The 27,074-nt window shown below is 31.6% G+C and overlaps 1 protein-coding gene across 1 annotated transcript in view; it reads right to left on the minus strand.

Annotated features, from left to right (window-relative positions):
* Positions 1 to 5,674: 5,674 nt before the first annotated feature.
* The window catches only part of NCAM2 (neural cell adhesion molecule 2), a 503,824-nt gene continuing 482,424 nt past the window's right edge, over positions 5,675 to 27,074 (minus strand). The window contains exons 16-18 of the mRNA XM_025995672.2: positions 17,427 to 17,631; positions 11,767 to 11,886; positions 5,675 to 7,974 (exon numbers count right to left, since the gene is read on the minus strand). Coding sequence (XP_025851457.1) covers positions 7,863 to 7,974; positions 11,767 to 11,886; positions 17,427 to 17,631 — 437 coding nt within the window. The 3' untranslated portion in view covers positions 5,675 to 7,862. The remainder of the gene's footprint in view (positions 7,975 to 11,766; positions 11,887 to 17,426; positions 17,632 to 27,074) is intronic.

Consider the following 27,074-nt stretch of genomic DNA (forward strand, 5'->3'; position numbering starts at 1 on the left):
CTACTTGAAGATCTCAAGTGTGATGCAAGTCTTGGTAAGTATATACACAATGAGGCTTCCATTTGTAGGATTTCTTCTTAGAAACCAGTAGCAATATAAGTGAACTTGGCTACACCATATGGAGGAAAATAATTGCCAAGCTGAGTCAAATTAACAGATATGGTCATGAAAAAATAATATATTGTTGATGTTTTAAGCCATTATATTTTGGCTTGATTTATATTTAACAAAAGATAATTAAAACAGAAGTAAAAGAAATAATGAAATGGAAAGCTATACTTTCAGCTTTTAATGACTCAAATTTAACCTATTAATAGATAATATAATAGATTAGTAAACAATTGACTTATTTATGGTCAGTCTAAAGAACGTGAAGTAGCTGTCTAGCACAACTTAATTAGGATCAGTATTAAAAAATGGCAGATATAGAGATAATCATGGCTATCTTATTGTTATTTTCTGTGGTAGACACTGCATAAAGAGTTTTATTAATAATATCTCAATAAATCTTTACATCAACTCTTGGAGATTATTATCTAAGCACATTTTATAGATGATGGAATCAAGATTTAATTTTTTACATAAATTGTTTAAGCTTAGAGCTTGCAATAGGTTGTAGAATTGGACTGTGAGCCCAAGTATATTCTAATTCTAATACTTAGATTCTTATCTGTTTCCTATTATTACTTTAGTAATCTCAGTTCTATCCCCACTGCAACTTTGTGAGAGCACTTCTTTCCTCATCTTTTTTTCTGGTGAGTAAAGATATGGGTCTCTTGGTTCCTGACTTAATGAAAATTTTGTTTATGCTTTCCAGGGGTTGTTTTCATTAGAATTGTTAGGGGAGCTTCACATGGTCAGACATGGTGACCAAGTTTCCCCAACCTCTACTGAGTGATCTCTTGCATATGTTCCTTCCTCTTTAATTAGAAGGAACATTACCACTTCCTTTTACAACCCTCTACTTATAAAAGGATTCTTCTAAGAAAGTTTGTCATTGCTTGACTTTTCCATTGTGAGTGGATTGATTTTAGCTATCATTCTTTCCTCTATATATCTCAGTCTTGCCAGGTCAGTTCTAGACATTGATCATGCTTTTGTTATGACAGATAAAGGAAGATAAAGGGATCTGCAGAGGAATGTGAAAATTCAAGGTGAAAGAAGAGATGTTTATGTTAGCTGAATCATCAGGTTAGTCTTTTTTCCCCAAATCTTAATATCTTAATACTAGCAACCTCTGCCTTTATAGCCTGCTAGATTAATAAAATGACAAAGTAAATTAAATTTTGATTAAATTTAATATTATTCTAGCATAATAGTACAGTTGCCTCCTCCCTGCATCCCCCACCCCCAAATTCTGACTCTGGAAAATGACTTAAGTTATCCAGGAAAGTGAAAATATCCAAATGCATACATTTTATTTTGGTGAACAAAGTTATGCCAAGGATAAGAACATATATAAGACCCTTCACATAAAACAGAAAACATTATTTATGATTGAGAACATTCTAACTTGTGTGTTGAAACTGCATTCAGAAAAAGTAATTAAATTTAAAAAGAAATTTAAAGTGCTGACTCCATATATGACCTGATTCTTAGGAGACATACATTCATTACCTATATTACAAATAAAGAGGATTATAGTAGGTGATAGCTTAGGTTAAAAAGAAATAGAAGAAATTCTCTAAAATATTAACAGAGTTACCTGATGCATTTTTATCATATATCAGAGACTTTGTTTCAGCCTCTTTCTCATGGTATATTTTGTATTTTATTATAACTGTTCTTTTAATTAAATGCAGGGTAACTGACAGAACAAGCACCATATATAAATGTTTTTTTTTCATTCTTGACCAACTATTAATATTATTTTTACTCTACATATGTATGTACTTTGTGGTATTTGTAAGGCTTATATTGAGAATTGTTCCCTTGTGAAAATTTGGTATTTGCTTTCCTTTCATTTTTTTTTTTTTCATTTTAAGAATAAGTTGAACTTTACACTGGTTAAAAAAATGAAAACACCTTATAAAAGCATGTGAAGAATGACTGGCTTTTCTTATAACTCGTGAAGTCCTGCTTGAACATAATCTATATAATAATGAGAAATAAAATTTCAACATGAACTAGAAGTTTTTTACTTCTAGATTGTCACCCAAATGTGTCTCCAATCCACTCGCTCTCAAATTTCTGTGTGCATTAGGTTACTAGAAAAGCTTGTTAAAATACAAATTCCTGTAGCCCCTCCCAGATTCTTCTAATTTAGGGGGTCTGTGGTGAGGTCCAGAAACTTATATTCATTTCTAACAAATTCCCAAGTGCTAATGCTGCTGGTTTGATTTTAAGTACTGTTCTAACCAACCGTTTATTATCAAAATATTGTGATTCAGCATAGGGCAAAATGGCAGAAAGTATTCCTTTTTTTAATGTATAGAGATAAATTTGGAAATTCTTTAAAAATGAAAATATCTGAAAAAAAGAAATGCCAAGTCATAAGCTCACTCAATGCAGAGATGTTATTCAAAATAAACATAAATGCAACACTTTATTAAAGTAAAAGTATCTTTACTATTAATATACAAATGGTGAAGAGTGACAATTTTGATATACTGTAAGCCATACTTTCAATGTCTCTCATAAATACAAAACTTCAACATTTGCAGTATAATTTTTACAGTTTAGACATATATATACAGCATTTCATAGGGACATACTATATTGAAACAATAAGAAAACTTCGTGGTAGCTAACTTAATATAGAATTTGAATGGATATATACGTTAAAGAAAAGTATGTTTTTATGCATACTGAACACAGCATAGAATTCATACACCAAAAGGGAACAAAAAGGTTTTCTAATTTTATTTGTAAGAAGTTCACATATTCCTAACACAGTTTAGAGGCAAAAATGCTAAACCATGAACATTCCTTTAAGAATTGGAACAAATATGTTTTTTTCTTAACAGTACCATTTTATATAATGCATATTGTCTTTGAAATAAATCCTATCTGCAAAATTGAATATTAGGTTATTAGGTTCTAAGTTAACTTTTTTTCTCTGGATCTAATTGAGTCTTCTCTTTGCACCAGTATAACTGGCCTTAATTTTTATCTAAGTGGTGTTCCTAGTCCCTGGTCCAGCACTTCTCACACTTACATCCTTCCAATTTATCCTAAATATAGGAATTCAGTTTGCCTTTCTTGATTCTTTCAGTTTTTTGTTTCTCTAGTCTCCTATGCCTGGTTGCTGGTTGTGATTTGAAATGCTCCAAGCCATTGCATGGCTTATTTTTTCCCAAAGAAGGCTAAAACCAGATGCTACTTTTAGTGTATTATATGTTTTTATTTTAGAAAAAAAAAGTGGCAATGTTAAATTTATATAAGCAGTTTTTATATTAATAATTATGAACGTCCATGGCCAAAAACCTGAAAATTATATTAAAAAAACTAAAGTGGTGGTACCAGCTAAGGTATTTAAGTTATTGATAAAATTTTATAGTGAATAATGAGCTATTTTTAAGAACGTTAAATGTGTTATCAAACAAATATTAAACATTATATATATTATAAAAATCTCTGAGGGGAAATAATCTGCATTCTCATATAGTGTTGTTAAAAGAATTCATCTACATCGGTAAATGCATTTTTAAAAAAGGAGATTTGGAAAGACCTGGGAGGAAAAATTGTATTTGTTCAGCGAGTACTACATCTAGGCTCTTTTTATAAGCTTCCCGTTTACACATATCATTGTTTCATCTCAGAACATGATTAAATGCATGAGTAGAAAGCTTTCTTGAAAGATTTTCACTTCAGGACTGAATTACTTCATTTCTGTGACCTTACATAGTTTAATTTTAGTATACCCTAATACTTCCATATGCCATTTCAGTGTGAGAGACAATGTAATGATGCTTCAAAGGATTAACACAAAGATGCAAATCTTTCCTCTCTAAATATAAATAATGCAAACAATTCATTAAAAAAATATTTTCCCTTACTCATAAAGTTTGTTGAGTAAACATTCTGGATATGATTATGAGAAGAACTCCATGAGCAACTGACATTGAGCATTTACATTATTCTTCATGAAAAAGAACATTGCAACTTTAATAAGTAATTGTAATATGCTATTCCAATATTTCTTAAGAAATGGAGATTATTCTTTCTATTATATCTCTTGTAGATATTTTTATCAGTGGTTAGATTATCAATAATAAAGGATGATGTATGGACCCCAAACAAAGTACAACAAGACAATGTAGACCCAAGTGACACTAAAATAATTTACCCTATCCTAAAATATCATGTTGTCTTTGTCTTACAAGTGGTAGAACTCAATTTTAACAATATCTAGAATGTATTTATTATCTAGAACAATAGTGTAGACAAAATGAAATATATTTTACATGTGCATTAAAGGAATTGCTTTGTTATGAATGAAATAAGTTGCACAGTATTATTTATTATATTTAGATTTTGTATTCAAAGTAAAGTAATTAAGTTGAGTTTATTCACTAAATGTAAATAAGACAGTACCACTTAAGTGTCACAGATATGAACAAAATTAATCAATAAAGATTGCAGTTGATTTTTTCCTTTAATAAAGCAGAATATCATGCTAATCCAAAGGCACAAATACATCTTAATTATTTAAAATAAGAAGCATAAAATAAAGGTCTGATTATAAAGTTACAATTAATTGTTGGCACTCAAATAAATAATTTGATTAATAAAATCCTATTTATATAAACGTTTAAACCAAAGACTCAGATTCATGTAAACTTTGCTGGATCAAATCATCTTTGAAAAAATGTATAACTATTAATATTAAAAATAAGGGAAAACTAGAGAAACATTACATTAATGTTAGCATTAGCATCAAAAGAATGGCAATAAATCAATCAACAAAAATAACAAATCTATAGAAATCACAATTCTTTAGTTCTTTTGCAGATCATTGTAAAATATGTTGACACATTAATTTATGCCAGTTTTAAAAACAGAATGTGTCAAAATGCTGATATTACTGTTCCTTCCTATATGTTGTTGAATATAGATTGTCATTGCCTAATTGCACATTACCTATCAAGAAATACCAATATTTTTAGTTACTTTTTTCTTCTTTGTTTAAATTAGCATAGGGTTCTGATTATTTAACCCACTTATATTCAGTCAAATCTTTTGACATTTTATATTAATATTTAAGAGCACTCTCAGACAGTAAAAATAACATTTATACAGTTATATGGCATGTTTAGAATAAGAATGAAAATAAGAACAGATTATTTCAGTTTTACTCATATTTTACAATTTACTACAAGCATCTCTTATTCGGAAACTTTTAAAAATAGAGCAAGTTGGAGCATTCCATTGAAACGTTATTATTATTATTATTATTATTATTATTTTTCATCACAGTATTGCCTTGCTCCTGCATGGCATAGATTTCAAGGACAAGAGATAAGGACCACTCAGACAATTGAAACAGTGCACTTGAAACGGTTTGTCTACAATTAGTTTCAAATTATCTGCTAATCTCAGATCATTACTCCACATTAGTGGCAAGAAATTTAACAGCATATATATGTATATGTATATATATAATATATATATAAAAGAAATATTTAAGTAAATTGCTTTACATGGAAAGTCCAAAGAAATGAGAGAGACAAACTTTCAAACTGAGGAAACACAAAAATATTTGTTCTTTATTATGATTTCTCTGCTCTTGAAGTATAGCACAAATATAATAATAGTAAACATGCTAAACTGGTTTCTCAGTTTTTCTAATTCTTTCACCATTATCAGTTTAAAACCAGCCCTATCCAGGAAAAGTTAGCATTCATGGCTATTGCTTCATGGACATTTTACTAAGCCTGTTTACTTTGCACAAATAAATTCAAGTACTTTGACTAGTTATAGCACATTGGTACAAAAGGGGGGGAAAACGTCAAATAAAGCAAAGAGGTGATCAAACCAACATAAATAGATAGCAACAGTCAAGTCTATCAAAAGACCAGGTGGATAATTTCTACTCAAATTCCTAGGGAGGCACAGCATTTCTTCAGAATATGTCAGAAAAAAATATCAAGGGGGATATTCCTGCACTATAATCCTGTGAATTATGAAAATGATGCTGGAGATTTAGTCCACAAACATGCAGACGGACACATTCTGTCCTGCTAATAACTAAAGTTCTGTGAAATTAGTTGTCTCTCCTTGCCTGACAGTTTCAAGCACTTTGTAGAGAAAAGTGCTCATGAGTAGCATTAATATTGCATTTGATGTATTCATCAAGTTATCTCTACAGAGAGACATGCGAAGCAGGTTGCTCTGCACTGTTAAAACTCTCAGTGTTCTGTTGGTATGCGCTTCCCAACCAGCCAATATTTGAGCTATAATACCACCTGAAACACTAAAGATTATGAATGTAACGGGGCCTAAAGAAACCTTTGGCTCTCTAGGATAACAAATAATCTAAAACCTGCTCCCAACTGGTATGTATATTTATAAACATAAATACATTTATTTTACCTCACATATGAATGAAAATCACATTTCAGTCTTTTACCTCTGGGAGCTTGCATAGCTTGGAAGTTAATAAGTATTTTATTCTGGTTTAGGCCCTATCAAGTAACATTAGAAAGCTTGTGTTGAACAGCCAAGGAATTTCTTCAACCAAAGTTATTTATCAAAATTTTAAAATGACTTCTAGTTACAACATCAAGAAGAAAAACAGAGAGTGGCAATTCAATTGTTTATCACTGACACTTTTATGGCATGTGTAATGTTGATTTCTTCTTAATTTAACCACTAAGGATCTTAATTTCCAGTAGCCAATTACATTTAATGATTGACCTATAACATTGGGAAAATGAATTTTTAAACAATGATTATCTAAAACAATGGTCCAAAAGCATATCTGAGGATACGGGTTGAAGTATTTCAACACTAAGGACTTATTTTTTGATAAAATTATTTAAAAAGTAAAAGATAATCACATATTTATAAATATATCAAGACAACATTGATATTGTTACCATTTCAATTTACTTTATTTGAAGCTGAGGGCAGAAATCATATTATTTTCACTTGCAATACATTTATTATTTTGTGTAATCCATTGTGAGTGATTATGGCATATATAAAGAGAGAGATTTACGGAATCTTTCTAATCTAATTTTACACACAACTAATATTCGTTCAAATGGGTAACAATTTTGATCTGGCACTTTAGTCTACCAAAAATGAACATTGAAATAGCACTGTAATTATAACTTAAAAAGAATTTTCCAGTTTCTCTCAACTTATCTGCTAAAAATACTGGCTCCTTCAAGCCCATGTTCCCTGAAATTCTCCTGATAAAAAGTGTAACCTTTATTAACTGTTTTCATCTTAAACTGAAATCTACTTTAATCATCTATTTGCCCAAGATAGAATGAAAAACATGCAGGGCTTTCTTACACATTTAGCTCACAAAGTTTTTCTTTCCTTTTGTTTTTTCTTAAACCCCTGTTGGTTGGAGAGGTCATTGAATGAAATATATGTTTCTTAAGAAACAGAGCACTTTAGATGTATAATAAATTGCAGTACTTCAATCACAGAATCAAATTGATACCCAAGAGTTGATGCCAGTCAGGTCTCTCTACTGAAATTCATAACAAAATGAACAACAACAATAACAACAACAACAAAAGGTAATGGACCATGGGTAGGAATATTTGATCATATGTATATGTGTACAAGCTATTCCAAGCTAGAAGTTTCCCAAGAAATTAAGGTCAATGGAATAGTTTTGGTCATAGGGTCACTGCAATCCAAATGCTCTTTGTAGCATTGCCCAAGCCTCTGTGATCTTGGTGTTATGCTTTGCTGTCGTCTTCTTTTGATTGGATGATGTCATTAGAAACCTTAATTTCTATAGTTTCTTGATTTAAGACTTCTTTTCCATTTTCTTCTTTTAAAGGCAATTTTCTGGAAGGAAATATAAAAGTAATGAAGTTCATTTTCTAAGGTAATTTATGTGGTATTCTTTAATGCTTACATTATTGCTTTATAGAAGGCAATGCCCACAATTATTAGAATGAAAAAAAAATCAGATTTGTTAAAATTGATAGAAAAATAATTAAATAATTAACTAATATTGTCCATTGTAAATATGTGATATAGCACAGAACAATTAATGAGACATTTGAGGTATTTGTAGATTTACATGCACCAAATCGTTCACTGTAGGGTGGCTTAGAATTGATAAACAGTCATTAGTATGAAAAATGTAATTGTTTGGAATTTAAACAAGCCAGTATTTTTATATATCAAATAGGTGAGTTACTAGTACATACATTTTTTCAAATAAAAACTGTTTAAAAATAAAATAAAATAAAAACTGTTAAAAGTTGCTGCCATATTCTATTACACAATTCGAAAGCTGGGTGAATTAGCTATATTCTTTGGAACTTAATGGAAGTAAATGCATTTAAGGACTTTGTCACTTTTCTACATTTACTATATATGTTTTCTTTAGTGTCTTGTCACCATTATTTTTTGTTGTTATTTTGGTATTATTTATGAGCATATTTTTTTAAAGGAGAAAGAATCTCTCTCTCTCTTTTTTTTTTTTTTAAGATTTTATGTATTCATGAGAGACACACACACACAGAGGCAGAGACTCAGGCAGAGGGAGAACTAGGCTCCATACAGGGACCCTAATGCGGGACTCGATCCCAGGACTCCAGGATCACACCCTGGGCTGAAGGCAGGCGCCAAACTGCTGAACAACCCAGGGATCCCCTATGAGCACAATTTTTGAAAGTTGTTTTCAATTATAACTAAGAAAAACAAGCTCTCTTCTTTTTCCTCTTGTTCTTCTTCTTGCTCTTCTTCTTGTTCTTCTTCTTCTCCTTCTCCTCCTTCTTCTTTTTTAGATTTTATTTATTTTTTTTAAGAAAGCAAGAAAGAGAGCATGAGTAGAGGAAGGGGGAGCATGAGGGGCAGAAGGAAAGAGAAGCAGACTCCCTGCTACATGGGGAGCCCAAAGCTGGGCTCAATCCCAGGACCCTAGAATCATGGCCCAAGCCAAAGACAGATGCTTATTCGACTGACCCATCTAGGCACCCCTTTATTTCTAAATATTATGATAGCTTCACAAATCTTACTATCATGACAATGATTCAAGGTGTATAATTTTTTCTACCACTCTTGAATTCAATGGTTAACGATTATGCCTTGTGTACATGGCTTTGGGGGTAAAATTTCCTCCCTTGACAAAATACTTTTTCCACATCAAAAACAAATTCCAGTTCAATTCTGTACTTTAATGTCATCATAAAAATAATGTCATCATTTTGTGGTGTAGTGAATTGACTATGTTAGTTTCTCCGGGATTTACTTGTAATTTCTTTTCTATTTTTGAATGTATTGTATTCTGAAGATGAAAGCTATTAGTGAAAACTAACCAAACAAAAGTAAGTCACAGGTAAAAGTTACTACAACCCATTGCTGGGAATGAAGTACCATCTACTTTGTACCCACTAGGGCAGTTTCTTTAATTTATATTATAATAATGCCTTCACAGTTCTTCAGTTCTCCCATCCCCAAATATTGCAAACATTGATAATAAAAGATAAAACCAATGGGTCACTTCTAAGCAGCAAAACACAGAGAAATTTAGAGCTTGGATAAAAGGTTAGCATAATGCTTAATATATCTCTTATTCGAAGACCTGTAACATTGTAATTAACCAGTGTTTTCAACTAATTCTTGGATGATGAATATTTGCATATATAATTTTCACCACTTACATTTATGTTAAATTGTTTTTAAATATTACTGTTAATTCTATTGTTTTTATGTTGACTATTTCTTTTCTATAATTGAGGACTGGAGTAGTTATAAGATCATCTTTTTTATTTTTGTTTTATTTTTTGCAAAATATTATCCTGTCACATGTAAGGATATTTTTTAGCTAGTGTTTTGTTTTGTTTTTTTTGTGGTTACAAGTTTTTATTTAAACTCCAGTTAGTTAACATATGGTGTAATGTTAGTTTCAGGAGTAGAATTTAGTGATTCATAGCTTACATGTAAAACCCAGATCTTAGCTAGTTTTCATACACACCAATCTGATTGCAGGTGTTAATAAGTATATAGAAATTTGTTTGTTTTGTAATATTTTGTTTCATTGAAAATTCTTCTAATTTTTAAAGGGGAAACTATAGAACCCATCTTGTAAAAGCTGCCTCTAAAGAGTAAACTTCAGTTTAGAAGATAATAATCTCTAAGTGCAGTCACTGACATGACCTGAGGATTTATACTGAAATTTTAGCTACATAGTAGTACTTTGTATTTCTCTAAATAGTAATTATTTCAGTCCCTTGAGAGCAGATAGCAGGGAATTTCTGAAACAAGTTATTTTCTTCACCTGTGACAACTCACAGCCTTCCATTCAGGATGAGAAGCCTAAATCAAATTTCTCTGCAAGGGAATGTTTGCTGGTAAAGAAAAAGGGATCCTTAAAAAAATAAAATTTAGAAGTCACTTTAGTGAGCAGGTTTTAAAGAATAATGTGATAGCTATGGTTTTGTTGGTATCTAATACATTTCATAGAATACTATTACCGTTCCCTCATAATGCCTTTGACTTTAATCACTTTAACTTTCATGTTGATGAACATCATCATCTTTGAATGTGTACATCCTCTTTGCAGATGTAGTTGAAATAAATATCTGCTATGTCTACAATGGACCTCTGACGGGTGTAGAAAGAAGTAAATAATATAATCTTGAAGGAAGAGCAAGCACCAGTTGCTATATAGACATTAAAATGATAGACAATTTAACAGTATTTCTTTCTCTTCCTAATGACTCTTCTTTCCTTTTAAAGTACACTTCTGTATATTTTCACACTATTAATTTTTATTTTAAATTGTGATATTCATATTCAGAATAATGACTTATTTCCTGACCTTTTTAAAAAATATTTCAGCAGAATCACATTTTGAAAGTATACGTTCTTTTAAAAACAAACATTTATTTATTTTAGAGAGAGGGAACATGAGCTGGGTGCAGGGAGGCAGAGGGAGAGAGAGAATCTCAAGTAGACTCCCCAACTGAGTGCAGGAGGTTCCATCTCACAACCCTGAGAGTTGTATATCATGACCCTGAGTTGAAATCAAGAGTTGGATGCTTAAACCTTAACTGACTGAGCCCCCCGGATGCCCTGAAAGTATCACTTTCTTAAAGAGTAAAATAAGTGTAAGAAAATCTGACTCTAACATGTTCCATGTTTTTGATAATTTTACATAAAATTATAAATACATGTTTGAACAGTTGATTTTCTCTGGTATTGATATAACATTTTCATATGAAATGTCTAAGTAGAAAATGGTTTACAGAGGCGCCTGAGTGGCTCTGTCAGTTGGGTGTCTGCCTTCCACTCAGGCCATGGTCTCAGGATCCTGGGATAGAGTCCCAAGTCCAGCTTCCACTCTGCAGGGAGTCTGCTTCTCCCTCTCACTTTGCCCCTCCCTACCTCACTCATGGTAGCTCTTTCTCCCTCTTGCTTGTCTCTCTCTCTCAAATAAATAAAATCTTTTTAAAAATGGTTTTTGATATTCACATGTATTTTATTTGAAAAATAAATATTTTTCTACAAATGATGTTATTTGGAAATATATGCTATAAGTAATTACAAAATGTTATAATTAAATCATGCTATAATTTATTATGTTAACTTTTATCCAAAAATAATTAAGCATTTGAATTTACTTACTCAGGTTCTGTTAGCGGTGTGGTTTCATTTGGCTCATTTACTGGGCTCCCATCCTCATGATTAGTGATTCTTTCATCCTCTGTTCTCATCTCCACTATTGGTTCTTTTGATCCATCTTTCCTAAAAAATAAACAAACAAAAAACCTTACTCATGTAATGCAAAAATAGAAGCATTATGAAACATAGTTTAGCATCTCAACTGAATCCCACCTCCCTCTGCCAAAAGTCCAACAGTCAGATTAAGAATACCACTAACAATTTTTTTTTAATTTAAATTCATCTCACCCACATAATTTTCACTCAGAAAAAATAGAAAGGAGAAATTCCATTTTGTCTAGAATTCTTTTTCTCCTCAAAGCTGTGTTAAATTTTTACAAAAGTCCAAATTTAAATTTGATTGTGTAGTTTATTTTGTGAAATAAATAAAAAATGTTTGCTAAAGAAAATTATGACATAAAGTAGCTTTTCCCTCTAACTAGCCATATGCTTTAAATTTTTTATTTGAAATATAGCATCAAAAATATTGCTCCTACATTACAATTCAGAAGATAAAATTTATATATGAGATGTTTTATTGTTTTAAATGTTTCCATGAGTTATATGAATGATTTTAACTATAATGTGATATTCATATTTTCAAGAAAATAGCTTAAATAAAAATATCATAACATATGCATGATCTGAGCCAAAATCAAAAGCCAGACGCTTAACTGACCAAGCCACCCAGGTGCCCCTCTGTTTGCTTTTAAGTTTGGTATTTTCTTTTAAATCTCAAAGCTCCGAGATTCTTTCTTCAGCTATGTCTAGTCTATTGGCAAGCTCATCAAGGGCATTGTTCGTTTCTACTAGGATGTTTTTGGTCTCTAGCATTTCTTTTGGATTATTTTTCAGAATTTCCATCTCTCTACTACACAGGCCATCTATTCTTTCATGCTGTCCTACAGTGTTCTCACCATATTAATCATATACTTAAAAAAAATCTTGGTCTCATAATTCCAACATCCCTCCCCGCCTTCTCTGAATCTGCCCCTGATGCTAGTTCTGCTTCTTCAAAATGATTTTTGCCTTCAGTATAACTTATAGTTTTCTTGATACTGGGACATGATGTACTAGTTAGAAGGAACTGCTAAATATAGGCATTTACTAACATGGTGGTAAAGTGGGGTGTGGAGTGGGTACATACAATAGTCTTATCATTAGGCTTCATTAAGTCTCTGCCCCTGGACTGTAAATGTCACAACTGCTTCTCAGGCTTCTGTCCTGAAGTGAGTCAGAATGGCTGTAATGGACTGGAGTTATGTATTTCCTTTCTCTCACATGCCAGTAAAGGGGGCTGGATTTGGATATCTCTCCGAACATTGAAAAGCCATTTCCACACACACACATACACCTTGGCTAGTTACATCTTATTAATTTTTAATAATTTAGTTCCTTTACAGCTTGCTCAGGTAAGTCTAATCAGGAAAATCCTTTCCTTTTTTATGTAGCATTTATAACGTAAATTATTTATTTATTCATCCATTTGGTTGTTTTTTAACTGAAATGTGTTTCCTAGTAGAGTAAAAGCTAGATGATGGATGGGACTAGTTTGCTTTACTTCAGAGTTGTATTTCTGGGGCTTAGAATGGTGCCTATGTAGGTGTTCAATAAATATTTATTTGCATAAATTAATGCTTGGGTAAGCAAGAGTATAAGTACAGTTTGATAAAATAGAAATCATTCACCATTTTTATTAGATAAATGATAAGAATGCAAGATAAATGTAAATTTAAATTTACAAGAGCCAAATGATATAATATTCTAGAACTTTACACGAATGTCATTCTGTATGCTATGGACTTTAATTTCTCTTTTCTGGAACTTGATACTCTTTAAACAAGAATTCTCTAAGTGTGTAATTACCGAATTCTGTAATAAAGCTGTATAGTTTTTAATTGTGATAACATGAAAGAACTAGTCTAAGAATGCTTCAGATCTTGTTTAAAGGCCAGTGGAGATCCAATCCATCAAATCAGTTATATTCTATTTCTCATTGCAATTTTATGTAATATTCTTGAAAAATATATATAATATTTTCCCAAATCAAACACTGAATATTTGAAAAATATTTGAAAACTGTTTTCCCAAAGCACAGGAAATAATGATATAAAAAGTTATGATGGATAACAAGCAAGGAATGAACCCTGTGTTTTCATCTTCCCAAGTCTTTAAGGTTAATTAAACCCAGCAGGACTTATAAACCAAAGTGTTGATGGGTAAATTACCAATTAATAGAGTGAAATAAAAATAAATGGCAGAACTTGAATATCCTCATTGTTTTGCACATGGTCACCAATATCCTCCAGTTAATTAAGACAAAAACATGATTTCTCTCTTTAGTTCATCCCAAAGTCAAATAAACACATAGTATTTGACACTACCTCAGCTGTATCTAGACTCCATACATTTTATATGTCTATACCTTGGTCCAAAAAAATGTTATTTTTTATTTGGATTATTTCAAGGTCCTTCCACTCCATCATTCTGATTCTAAATAATTCCTCTATACCTATCAACCTTTCTGTAATTCATTCCTCACAAGTAGCTAAAGCAATCTTCAAAAACTTATTGGGAATGCCTGGGTTGCTTATCAGTTAAGCGTCTGACTTTTTGTTTCAGCTCAAATCATGATCTCAGGTTGTGAAATCAAGCCCCACATGGGGCTCCACATGCAACACAGAGTCTGCTTGATTTTTTCTCCCTCTCCCTCATCCTCTACCGCTACCCTACCTCACTCTCTCTCTCAAATAAATGAATGAATAAATAAAATCAATTAAAACTTACAGGAGCTTTCTATTTAAAAATATTTCTTACTTGGACTTAAGTAAATTTAATACTTTGGTATCTAGTAATTCTCTAACACGACATTTGTACCAGACTCTCTCTGACTGGCATCACTCATGTTCATTGGCCTTTAACATAGTAAGATGATTTCTGCCTTAACAACTTTTGTATTAATTATTCCACCTTATAGGATATTTCTGCCCTGATTATTATATTCTTGCCCACTATCACGCATGCTACACCCTCCTTCATTTTCCCTGCAAGACGTCTCATGACCCAATCTGTAGTAAGAATTTATCACTCTATTTTTGTTTTTTTTTCTTTTTAGTGCTTATTGCTATTAAACACTTCCTTTTTTAGTTACTGCTTATTATTGTCTTCATAAGTCAGAATAAGAACTCTATGTGAATAAAATTCTTACTTACTTTTGTCATCTCTTTACTGCTTGGTTGTATAGCAGTGCTTATTATCTAGCATTTATCCAGGAAATATTTGCTCAGTGGTTCAACAAGAATAGAGATACATAAAATTAAGCTTTGAGTTATATGTGTATGTGTGATATATATATATATATATGTATTATATAATATCATAACACACATATATGTGTGTGATACATGGTTTTATACAATATATAAATCATATATATATAATGTTATATAATATATAGTTCTCTTAATATGTGAAAAAGAGACTAAAACTAAGTTTGGTATATTTTTATTTAGGTAATAATGTAAAAGCACAGCAAGTTATTAAAAGTAGACTTTGTTCTAGCAAGAGATGGTGGATAGTGAATTGATCCTGCTACATTTACTATGGGACACATTACTATCTGATTCAAAGTGTGAAGTGGAGCCTGATTTCTGTTTGTTCTTTGCCGTGATCTGTGTCCAACAAGTAAGTAGGTGGCATTTTGGTATTGAAATGAATCTAATGTTTTTGAAATGAAAATGTATACTATCTGATTTGGCATCCTGTGAGGTGAAAATATCCCTTTTAGAGAATCCATAAGAAATGGTCATAGACAAATTGCTTAGTAGGACTGAAATAAGCTTGGAGATGTAAAAAAAACAAAACAAAGTAAAAAACAGAACTCAATACACTCAAACAAAAAAATAAACTCAATTGCTTAGTAGGACTGAAATAAGCTTGGAGATGTAAAAAAAAAAAAACAAAACAAAGTAAAAAACAAAACTCAATACAGTTTTTACAAAGTAAAAAACAAAACTCAATTAAAGAATGGTTTCTCCTATATTGTGAAGCCTAGAAATTAGTGCATGAGACTACAGATGCCTAAAAGTATGCATAGAGAAGCAAATAGTAATGACTCAACAATAAAAATAAATGAACTACTAATAAGCAGAACACTATGAATGAATCTTAAAACATGATGCTGAATGAAGGAAGCCAGATACAAAAGAGTCAACATTACAGGAACCCATTTTTATCAAGTTCTATAACAGCTAAAAATTATTTATGATTTAAAAAATCAGAATAATAGTTGCCTGGGGCAGGGTGAGGTAATGTTAGTTTTCTGGATAGAAACATGAGAGAAATTTTGCGGATGATGCTATTTCTGAATTTTGATAGGGGTTGGATTGTACAGATATAAACATTTGTCAAAACTCATCAAATGGAACAGTTTGTGCATTTTACACTATGCAAGTTTTACCTAAAGAGAACATTAACACATTTTGAATTGCATGCAGTGATAGGCAGGTCAATGAATTATGTAGGGTTCAGTGGATAGATACACTATGAAATGCAAAAAATAAAATAATGGATTGAGGGAATAGATAAATATGTGATAAGAGAAATAAAATAAAATATTTTTTCTATAATCCACATAGATGATAAATGGGTGTTGGCTATAAAATTCTTTTAACTCTTTTGTATGTGTTAGATGTGGAACAGAAAGACTAAGATTTAAAAAGTAAAGGAAATGTTCTCATTTCTTAAGAATGCTTATTTTTGATTACAGGGTTTAATATAACATATATGTATATGTATGCAAACACACATATACATAAACATTGCATGTTTATATGTGAAAGTGCATGTTCTCCTGTGTCCTCTTTTTTTTAATTGAGCCTTTTGTGTTTTTGATATTAGATAAAATCTAGCAAAAGGCCACAAAACAAAACAAAAAGTATTAAAACCTCTTAGTTGATCTTTTACATAACAAACGAGTTTTCTATAGTATTCCGCTCTGTGTATTTTCTTGGAATTCACATTCTAACTGAAGGAGATGCCACAGACATAATAAGGAGATGTCTTATTAAACACTGCCAAATTCTAACATATAGTCATCTTTTGATCAAAATTTGGAAGAGTTAGTTTAGAATCTGTAATAATGTATTGCATGGCACATACAACATTTCTATACAATCTTGAAGCCTCTATGTAGTCACCTCTTACACTTGAAGGAATTTGCACAATACATGTTTTTACTCAGCTTACCCAAGTTTTTAACTCAAATTACCATCTATATCCTTCTTTTATTCAACATAAACTGAAAAACGGTGGAAAAAATGATAAATATATTTGTACCATTGTCTATATTTCCATCTGTTTATATTTAAATCATAACAGTAACTAATTTTTGTGTGGATCCCATTTTAAGATTTATTTTTTAATAATCTGTTTTCAAAAGCATTTGGCTCCATAACATGTTATATTATTTAAGGTCATTAGATTGAAGATCAGAAAGCAGACAGTAGTGTTCACTGATCTTAGAGCTGAGCTCTTTACTCTGCTCAGCAAAGTCCCTGAGCAAAATATTCAAACTTGACTGTGGCACTTGTGTAATGTAATTGCTGCAAATATCTGCTACTCACAGGTATGCAGCTTTTCCTTCTTCGAGTTCTTTACTTTTCCCACTAGAACCACTTTTCTTCCCGCACATTCTCCTCGTGATGCACATCAATAACCCACATTGCCGAATAAAGAAGCAGCTGACGTCCGTTACCACAAGGATTAGCAAGAGTGCCGCCACGCCCAGGCCAATGACTGCTCCGAGCCCAAGACCATTAAAAAGCGTATCTTAAAAAAATAAAAGAAAATAATTTTACTAAGCTCCAAATTAGAAAAAAAATAGATAGTTATTTTGAAAATAAATCTTAACTAAAGAGACAGGAAAAAAGTGAGTCACTGGTAAATTTTAATTACATGATTTTTGGGAACCATTCTCTGGCTTTCTAATAATATTTTAAGCAACTGATTAATGATTTGAAATATATTTTTTCTTTTTTAAAAGATTTTATTTATTTATTCATGAGAGACAGAGGAAGAGACATAGGCAGAGGGAGAAGCAGGCTTCCCATGGGGAACCAGATGTGACACTTGATCCCAGGACCCTGGGGATCACGCCCTGAGCCAAAGGCAGATGCTCAACCACTGAGCCACCCAGGGTTCCCTGAAATATTTTTTTCAGACTTCATTTAGAAAAATACTCTTAAGTAGCTCTCTTTACAATATATTTTTTGATTTCCCAAGGGGAAGATAATGAATATTATTATAGCCCCAACTGTACTCTATTAGAAACTCATAACCATTAATGGATCATCACATTATTAAGAGGAAAATGTAGTCAAAACTCCTGTAGGAGAAGGTTAAATAAATGTTCCATGTAGAATTATCTCAGTTAAGCCTTGAACTTGCAAATTATGTGCACTCCAAGAACTTTGTTTTGACAGAGAATACATTTTAAAATATCTGTGTATGAATATTTTGAAAATCATCATTTTAGAATAAATGATTTACTTGTATTTTTTCAGCTAATATCTTACTAAATCATATTAGACTAGAAGCAAACTTTTTCAGAGCTATGGTACTTATGACCTTTCTGAAGTGTATCATGGGAAGGCTAGGGACGATGGGAGTCATTTTTCCTTGACCTGTGGTTGTAGAAATTCTTGAAAGTCATATAGAAACTATCCATGAAAGAGGTAACTTGGAATAGGATGGAATATGCTGACTGACAAAGTAAAAATAGCAAGAAGGAGAGTGGAAGTGAGGATGTATCAAGTGTTTCATGCCTATAGTCAAAAATGATGTTAGACCACACAATCACAACAGTGTTGGCACAAAAATAAGTACCATGGAAAGAGATTAAACTGGTGATACTTTGTTATCTATCTGAGGGAAGAAAAGAATTCTTGTAAGACAGTGTTAGAGAATTATTAAAAATGATTCTTAACATAATTATGTTAACATTTGCTTACATAACATTATAAAATTATAATTATCCTTTTTAATGATAAAATATATTTATTACTCAGCATCATAATGGCATCTTAAATATCTAAGATGTGTGCAATGCAATTGATAGGGACAGATGCACACTTAGTTTGGAGAAAATCACTTCTGAAAAATAGCTATGTAAAACAAAGTTTTTCTAAGTTATATTTTTAAAATTAGGTATAATATTTTAATAGTGACTTGAAGAAATTGTGATATAAAGGAATCAATGTAACTCATTTGCATTTTAAATCAAGCTGATGCTAGATGATGACAGACCTGTCTAAATCCTAGTTGATTTTTCCACTGAATGACTGAGCCTCACATCTATATTTATTTTTTTCCCCAGGAAATGCATGTTCTTTTAAAAAAAAAAAAGAATTCATTCTACCTGTGACATAGTTCCTGGCTTCTTACCCAGGTGACTTTGTGGTTCACCTGTGCTAGAACATGGACGTACTTCTATAGCATTTCTGTGTAATTGCAGGTAAGAATTCCTGAAGTCTTAAATCAACCAACTTGCAACTTCCAAGCAATTACACTTCCAAGCAAGTGTAATTTTGATAATAGTTCTTTTACTTCTGATAAAGAGAAACAGGAAGCAAACACATAACTGTGTTGGAGGATAAATAAGATTTCTGCAAAGTTCCAATACACAAATGGAGAATGAGATTCTAAATGTTATTTATCAAAGATATATCTATAGGCAAGATTGAAAAAAAAAAACCTAGCGTCTCAAGCTGTAAAAATAATACATTAAGCAAACCAGGCTTTCTTTTGACAATTAGAAAATCATTTTATACATTTCCTTCCATTATCCTTTTTTGAATATACGCAATTCCTACCTGAATGTACCATTCCAATATAATAAGGACAATTCATCTATGAAATGTCTTTGATTACATATAAAGCTAAATTTTTTTTTCAGAGTCCATGGAAATTCATTTTGCTCTACTGCACATGATTCAACAACTAAAGCTCAAAAAAGAGGAGTTGAAAAATAGAAATCTGATCGGGCATTAGGCCTTCTGGATGTATTGACCAAATGACCCTTCTGTTATAAACTATTGCCTTTTCTTTTGCTTCACTTAGGTTCCTCTCCCATGCAGCACTGTTCTAGACAATAAATCCCCCATGTCAATGATGATCTACCTGGCCTATTATTATATCTTCATTTACCTTTTTTTTTTTTTTAATGTAAGCTCCACCCCCAGCATAGAGCCCCATGCAGGGCTTGACCTTGTGACCCAGAGATCCAAACCTGAGCTGAGATCAAGCTTCAGACACTTAGCCATCTGAGCCACCCAGGCACCCTTTTATTCACCATTTTTAAGTATGAAAGGACTGGCTTTCTACTTAAATGCACTGAACCTGGTGTCCATCACATACTGCTGTATATCCTTGAATGAGGCAGCTAACTTCTCAAGGCTGCAATGTAACTTTATTAAAACGAGAACAATTATAGAAACAGCAACAATCACAAACTAGGTCATGGGGTTTTGGAAAGAGTGTTGTGAACATATTAATGTACTTAAAACCTCTACATTTATTGTCCAGTGCAGAGTAAAAATTTAACAAATATTGGCAATATTAGCACTACTATTACTATTACTACGACTACTACCACTACTACTACTACTATTTTGCTATTATAAAATTCTGGGGAAATGAAGTTTTGCTAGAAAAAAAATTGATCTTCTAAATTTAATCTATTCTCTAAGCATATTTTTTTCATCAGCACCCTAATGTGGGACACTTTCTCTTATTAAACACTGATTATTCTCTTAAGAATACAGTCACATTATTTTCTTTACTTAGTTTTAGCTAGTTAGCTTTTAAATAATAAATATTTTATTTATGATTTTATCATAAAACCAGCATACTGATCTGCTTTATTACCATCTTTAGAAAAGCTCTTAGAAACATTATATTTGTAAAGCAACTTATGATAAAGGAATATTGATGCTAAAATGCTAATTACTTTTTTCCTAAGGAAACAAAATTAAATCTTTTAAGCTCATGATTATAAATGTTGAGAGTTACTTGAAGTTATTTTTATGGAAAACTGAATATGTTTTGTCATTGCAGAGGAGAGGGTGGGCAGCAAGATAGTTTATGTAACAGATATTTAATTTTCTTGTTAAGTTATGGTTTTTAAAAATTGGCTTAACAATGTATTTAAATGCTAATATTTTCTCACATCCCATGAAATTAGACAATAACTATGAAAGCCAAATTTCCTAATGTTTTCATTTTTTTTTTTCTACCACCTATTTACTATGGTGTGAAAATTTACTACTTGTCTTTGGCTTTTTCAGAAACAAAATCATGACCACATGTAAATTACATCACTAGGATTTGGGGACTAGCAATGATTTTTTTTTTTTTTTTGGTGACATATAGAATATACTTTCTTTTTTAAGTTCATTACAGTTTTAATTATTTAACAAATTGAAACTGAGCCTAGTGATAATTTAAAAGATTTTAAGTTCAACTTTTCTTTTTTAGCTTTCCAGAATACTTACACGTCCTTTATGATACAATATTTTATGATAATTTTTACAACTCCATGACATAGGAAAATGGTGTTATCTCTACATTACAGATAAGAAAACTGAGGTCCAGAGAGTATAGTGGCCCAAGTCTCAGGATAATCCTTGATATTAGATCAGTATCAGTGAAGACTAGCTTCAGGTTTTATATTGTTTGTACTTGTGTCAGTTTTGTATTGTATATTCCTCATCAAATAATCAGAAGAGGAGGGACGCCTGGGTTGCTCAGTGTTTGAGCATCTGCCTTTGGCTCAGGTCATGATCTTGGGGTCTGGGATCAAGTCTCACATCTGGCTCCACCCAGGGAGCCTACTTCTCCCTCTGCCTATGTCTCTGACTCTCTCTTTGTGTCTCAAATGAATGAATAAATAAATAAAAATCTTCAAAAAAATCAGGAGAGGGGTAACATAGTAAATAAAACATGTAGTTTTTTTGAACAGGAAAATGTCTATTTTTTCCCTACACTACTAGAGGAACAACAATTTAAATGAGGTACAACAGTGTAAATCATTTACTTATGTATTCTTTATTTTAGTTTTTTAAAGCTTTAATTATTCATAAAAGACAGAGGGGGGGGGGAGGCAGAGACAGAGGGAGAAGCAGGCCCCCCACAGATCAGGAAGGTCCTCGTGGGACTTGATCCCAGGACCTTGGGACTATGACCTGACCTGAAAGCAGATGCTTAACTGACTGAGCCACCCAGGTGCCCCTTATTTATGTATTCTTGCTATTAGCTCTCTTTTTAGTGATCATTTTGTATTGCTTTTTGATAGAGTATTTTAAACTAGAATTTAATAAGAATAAATAATTTAGGAATTATAAAGTTTAAGCATCTGTTTTTTGGTATGTATTTTGCTATTGAGAGCAAATAGGAGAGTCATTCTGATTGTATTTCTATAACTTCCCTCCCAGCTGACCTTCTGTTCCATGAAATTCAGAAATTGTCAAGCTCAAGCCATATTAGTCCCCAAACCTTGTGTAATCACATCCTAACTGAAATAAAAACATAAATTCAAAGCATTAAAATGAGAAAAAAAACTTAAGTTAAAATTTGTCACATGCATATCTTTATGTTTCTGTTGTAGAAATTAATTCACAACTAAAACACAATTAATTTTCTGTGAAATGTATTACATTTGATAATAGTTTTTCAAAAACCAGTACATTATATTCATAAAACTAGCCTTGTTTTTTCACTCTTTAAATAGTTTAGTATTTTACTTAACTATTTTTCTATGTGTACATATCATCTCCTCCAAATAGATTGAAAATGACTTTCAGACTTGGAAAGGCAATAAAGATATGAAGAAAAAAAATTTCTTAATTTAATGGGTCCTAAGAGGGGAGATTTATTTTTTCCTCCCAGAATAGTGGTAGCTCTTTCCATAAGAGATATTCCTAATATAAGTAAGTAAATAGTGTAAGTCTATGAAAGACAAGAAGACATTCAAAAACTTTTGGTGTTTCTCATAACATTGCTAGGTACTATATCCTCCAAAATCGCAGTAGGTATACTTGTCTCCTTTCTTGTATGTTTGTTCTTCCTTCATCCTGCTCAGAGTAACACACTTTCAAACATCAGTTGATCTGTGGAAAACCTAGGTGTAAATCTATAAGCATGCATGTTTACTCATATATGTCCCATGTGAAAAGAGGTGAAGCAGGTGGTTTTCTGAGTTGGGCTCCATCTGAGCCACAATGGGAGCTACTTTAAAATCAGATCTGGATTAACTAAAGACTTTGTGGCTGTATAGTTAAAAAAGACTATCAAACCATGTATGCTTCACAAACTTTCGCTGAGTGCCTGCCTAATTAGTGTAGAACTAGATGGGCTTTCTGATACGTACTAAAATAGAACTAATAGAAATTAACATAAATCTTTAGGATTATACATCCTTTTAAGTCCTTTTCTACTTACAAAGCACAAGTTCCTAAAATTTAATTTCATTCATTAAGCTCCAAAAAATACAAGCAAAGAACAAAAGAATAATACCCACCATTTGCTTCAATGTGGATGGAACTGGAGGGTATTATGCTGAGTGAAGTAAGTCAATCGGAGAAGAACAAACATTATATGGTCCCGTTCATTTGGGGAATATAAATAATAGTGAAAGGGAATAGAAGGGAAGGGAGAAGAAATGGGTAGGAAATATCAGAAAGGGAGACAGATCATAAAGACTCCTAACTCTGGGAAACGAACTAGGGGTGGTGGAAGGGGAGGAGGGCGGGGGGTGGGGGTGAATGGGTGACGGGCACTGAGGGGGGCACTTGACGGGATGAGCACTGGGTGTTATTCTGTATGTTGGCAAATTGAACACAATAAAAAAATAAATGTATTATTAAAAAATAAAGGAACAAAGAGCTCAAAAAAAAAGGAAAAAAAAGACTTTTATATTAATAAAGGCATACAGTTAATAATAAGGGTTTTCACTAGAATTAGTGGTAATCTTGCATTATAGAAGGCACACTCTACAATAATACATCCCCACTCCTCCAAAAAAAAGGACGTTGCACTGGATTCAAAACCAACTATCATCCCTAAGGATTTCACAGTTTCTCACACTGTTGATAAACAAGCTGTTTTCAAAAATCATCTGTCACTTACAGACTTGGAAATTATCTTAAATTGGTAAATTGATGTTTCATGATTTTTCCATAGGATCTCCACATTAACAAAGAATAAAAAAGTGTAGCAGAACGAACAAAAGTATAGAAGTGAGACAAGGTCTAGACTAGTTCAACAAAATAATAATTTTTAAAAAGTTTTTTTAAATTTTTTTTTAAATTTTTATTTATTTATGATAGTCACAGAGAGAGAGAGAGAGAGGCAGAGACATAGGCAGAGGGAGAAGCAGGCTCCATGCACCGGGAGCCTGATGTAATTTTTAAAAAGTTATAAAAAGTTTAATAAGCCTCACAATTTCAAAAATGATGGGGATAGTGAAAATGAAGTCTAATCACAACATTCCCCCACTATAGACAAAGCTGCAGTATTTACATTTCTTGACATAACCCACTTGTCAAGAAAGAAAATAATATTCTCCAACCTATGGAATTGTGTAAATAAATGTCTTATTACGCATTTATAAGACTTTCTATTCTCTACTGGGAATAACAGATCTGTTAATCAGATCCTAAATTATGTTAAGATTTGTCTTTGGATTTGATAGCCTTTTCTCAGCTAAACTAAATGGAGAATCAGACATATGTTTGTAAATGTGATATTTATATATTGTATTTAGAAAAAATCATTATAAATATCTATTTTTATATATTTAACAAAAAACATGACTTTCAGGTCACCTTGGCAGTAGTAATCATAAATGTGGAAAAAAGTAAATGTTGATTTATTCATATTATAAAATTCACTATTAAAGAGGGAAGTGTTAAAACCACTCATCTTAGTAAACTGAGCACATGTCACACTGTTTCCATTTTTCCAAATAACACATTTTTGTGTCATGACCACAGGCCTCCTGCATTTAGGGTGCCTGGTGTTCATTCCTGAATTGATAGATCCATTTTATTTTGATTCATATTTAATATCCCTGTTTGAAACAAAGGTTTGGACTTCTGAAGTTTCCAATGTGTGGTTAATACCCCCTTTAAACTGTATTAAATAAAAAGAAGGAAAATATTACAAGTTGCATCAGCAAGGATTAAAACTATTTTCTGCTAATTTAAAAAATTAAAAATCAAACTGCCAACTGACGAGCAACTATAATTGGATTTTATATTCTTCCTCCGTCTAAACTATTTTTTTGTTGCTTCCACATACACCTGGGAAAAAAAATGGAGTGTACTCTCCTAAGATACATTTTTTTCATTTAAATTATAAATAGGTAATATTTTATGACATTTACACTTTGATAGACACACAATGCAATGCATTGTTCATGCATTTTGTGGCTCACACATTGCAGTTAGATATAACTAGATCATAATTACAATTTTGTTCTTTTTCATTATTGATAAAATGTGAGTAATAATTCTAATGTATCCTAGCTAAAATATTATTTGAGAATCATATTATGAAAATGATTTGGGAATTCCTAAGAACTGTACAAATGCATTATTATTTCATTTGTTATACTTGTTACTTTATGCTCATTTTTATAGTAACTTATTTTTATTTTTGTTTACAGTATTTTCTTTAAAAAAATAGAATTTCCCCACTTTTACCCCAAACCTTCCTATATTTTAGAAGCTTAAACATTTGAATATTGCTAACACTTATGAACTGTGATGCATAAAAATAATTGTAAACATGTATTTACATTTTACAAGTGTTTTTGTATCATTATTTTTGATAAACTGTCTTCATTAAGGTCTAAGGTTTAAAACCATTTTCATTCTTCTGGTTTTAGATGTGAATTTCACTATGACTAGAACTCAGCATGGTTGAATACCATTCCTTTTTCATTTGTTCATTATTCATATAGCAAATTATCTTTCTGGTCATTCATTCCCATACTTCTGTATGTCATAATCTTTCTTGATCTTTGTAAGGGTGATGTTAAAATAAATGAAAGCAAGAGAATTATTAAAAATGCTCTTTTTGACTCTTATAGATGAAACTGCTTTTGCCTGGTTTGGGACAAGAATATATATATTATATAAATATATATATATATAATATAAATATATTATATATATATATTCTATTCTGTAATTCACCCGCCCTCTTTACTTCACCATTAGATTTTCTTGCTGTTACTATTGTTACATTTGTTGTTATGGTTATCTTGTGCATTTCAGACCCATTTGTCTTCACTGAAACAAAAATAAGGTTGAAACTTGCAACAGATTATTGCTAACGAATCAAAAACCTTTTCCCTAAAATAAAGACTGTACCCCTTTTGTATTCTGATCTTTTCTCTGTTGTATCTTGACTCCCTCTTGGAAAAGCTTCTAATATTCATGAGATAATGAAAGTATTTACATCGTTCAGCTTCCTGACAAAGTGCACTTATTAGCAACTTTTTAAGTTCACTCAAGTTCATATTATTTGGATATTTAACTGCTTAGTGAACTAGCTGAGTGAAAACTGTGTGGGTGCAACATGAATTTTTAGGCATGCAGTTTTCAATGAACAGTGTAAAGAAAAAGTATGTAATGCTACTAATATCTGTGATGGCTGTGTAAGAGTACTGTTAATGGTGAAAAGAAAATTGTGGACTCTTTTATAAAGGATTGCATTTGGGGAAAGGAATCTTGGGATTTTAAAATTTAAAATCTTTAGAACTATATTAAAAATTAAAAGTTCTAATCTTGAGAAGAGTATATAATTGTATGAAATTGCACTATTTATAAGTGCATTGTGATCAGCCTGACAGATGTTTGAGTTTTAGGATCACACAAAAGTAATTTGCTGTGTATTGAAAGAACATGTATTGAGTTTATTGGAGCTCTTTCAGTAATCCAAAAACAAATTATAAAAGTTCATGTCCGAGATTAATATCTGATAATCCTTGATAACACTATTTGTGTATCCACACATTAATTTCAAAAGGTGAAATTTCAGATTTTTTTTTAAGATTTATTTATTTTAGAGAGAAAGAAAGAGAATGTAGGGGGCAGGATATAGGAGCAGAGAGAGAGAGAGAGAAACCCAACAGACTCCAAGCTGAGTGTGGAGCCCAATGAAGAGCTTGATCTCATGACCCTGAGATCATGACTTGATTGAAACCAAGA

Source organism: Vulpes vulpes, chromosome 15 (assembly GCF_048418805.1).
Source record: "Vulpes vulpes isolate BD-2025 chromosome 15, VulVul3, whole genome shotgun sequence".
NCBI lineage: Eukaryota > Metazoa > Chordata > Mammalia > Carnivora > Canidae > Vulpes > Vulpes vulpes.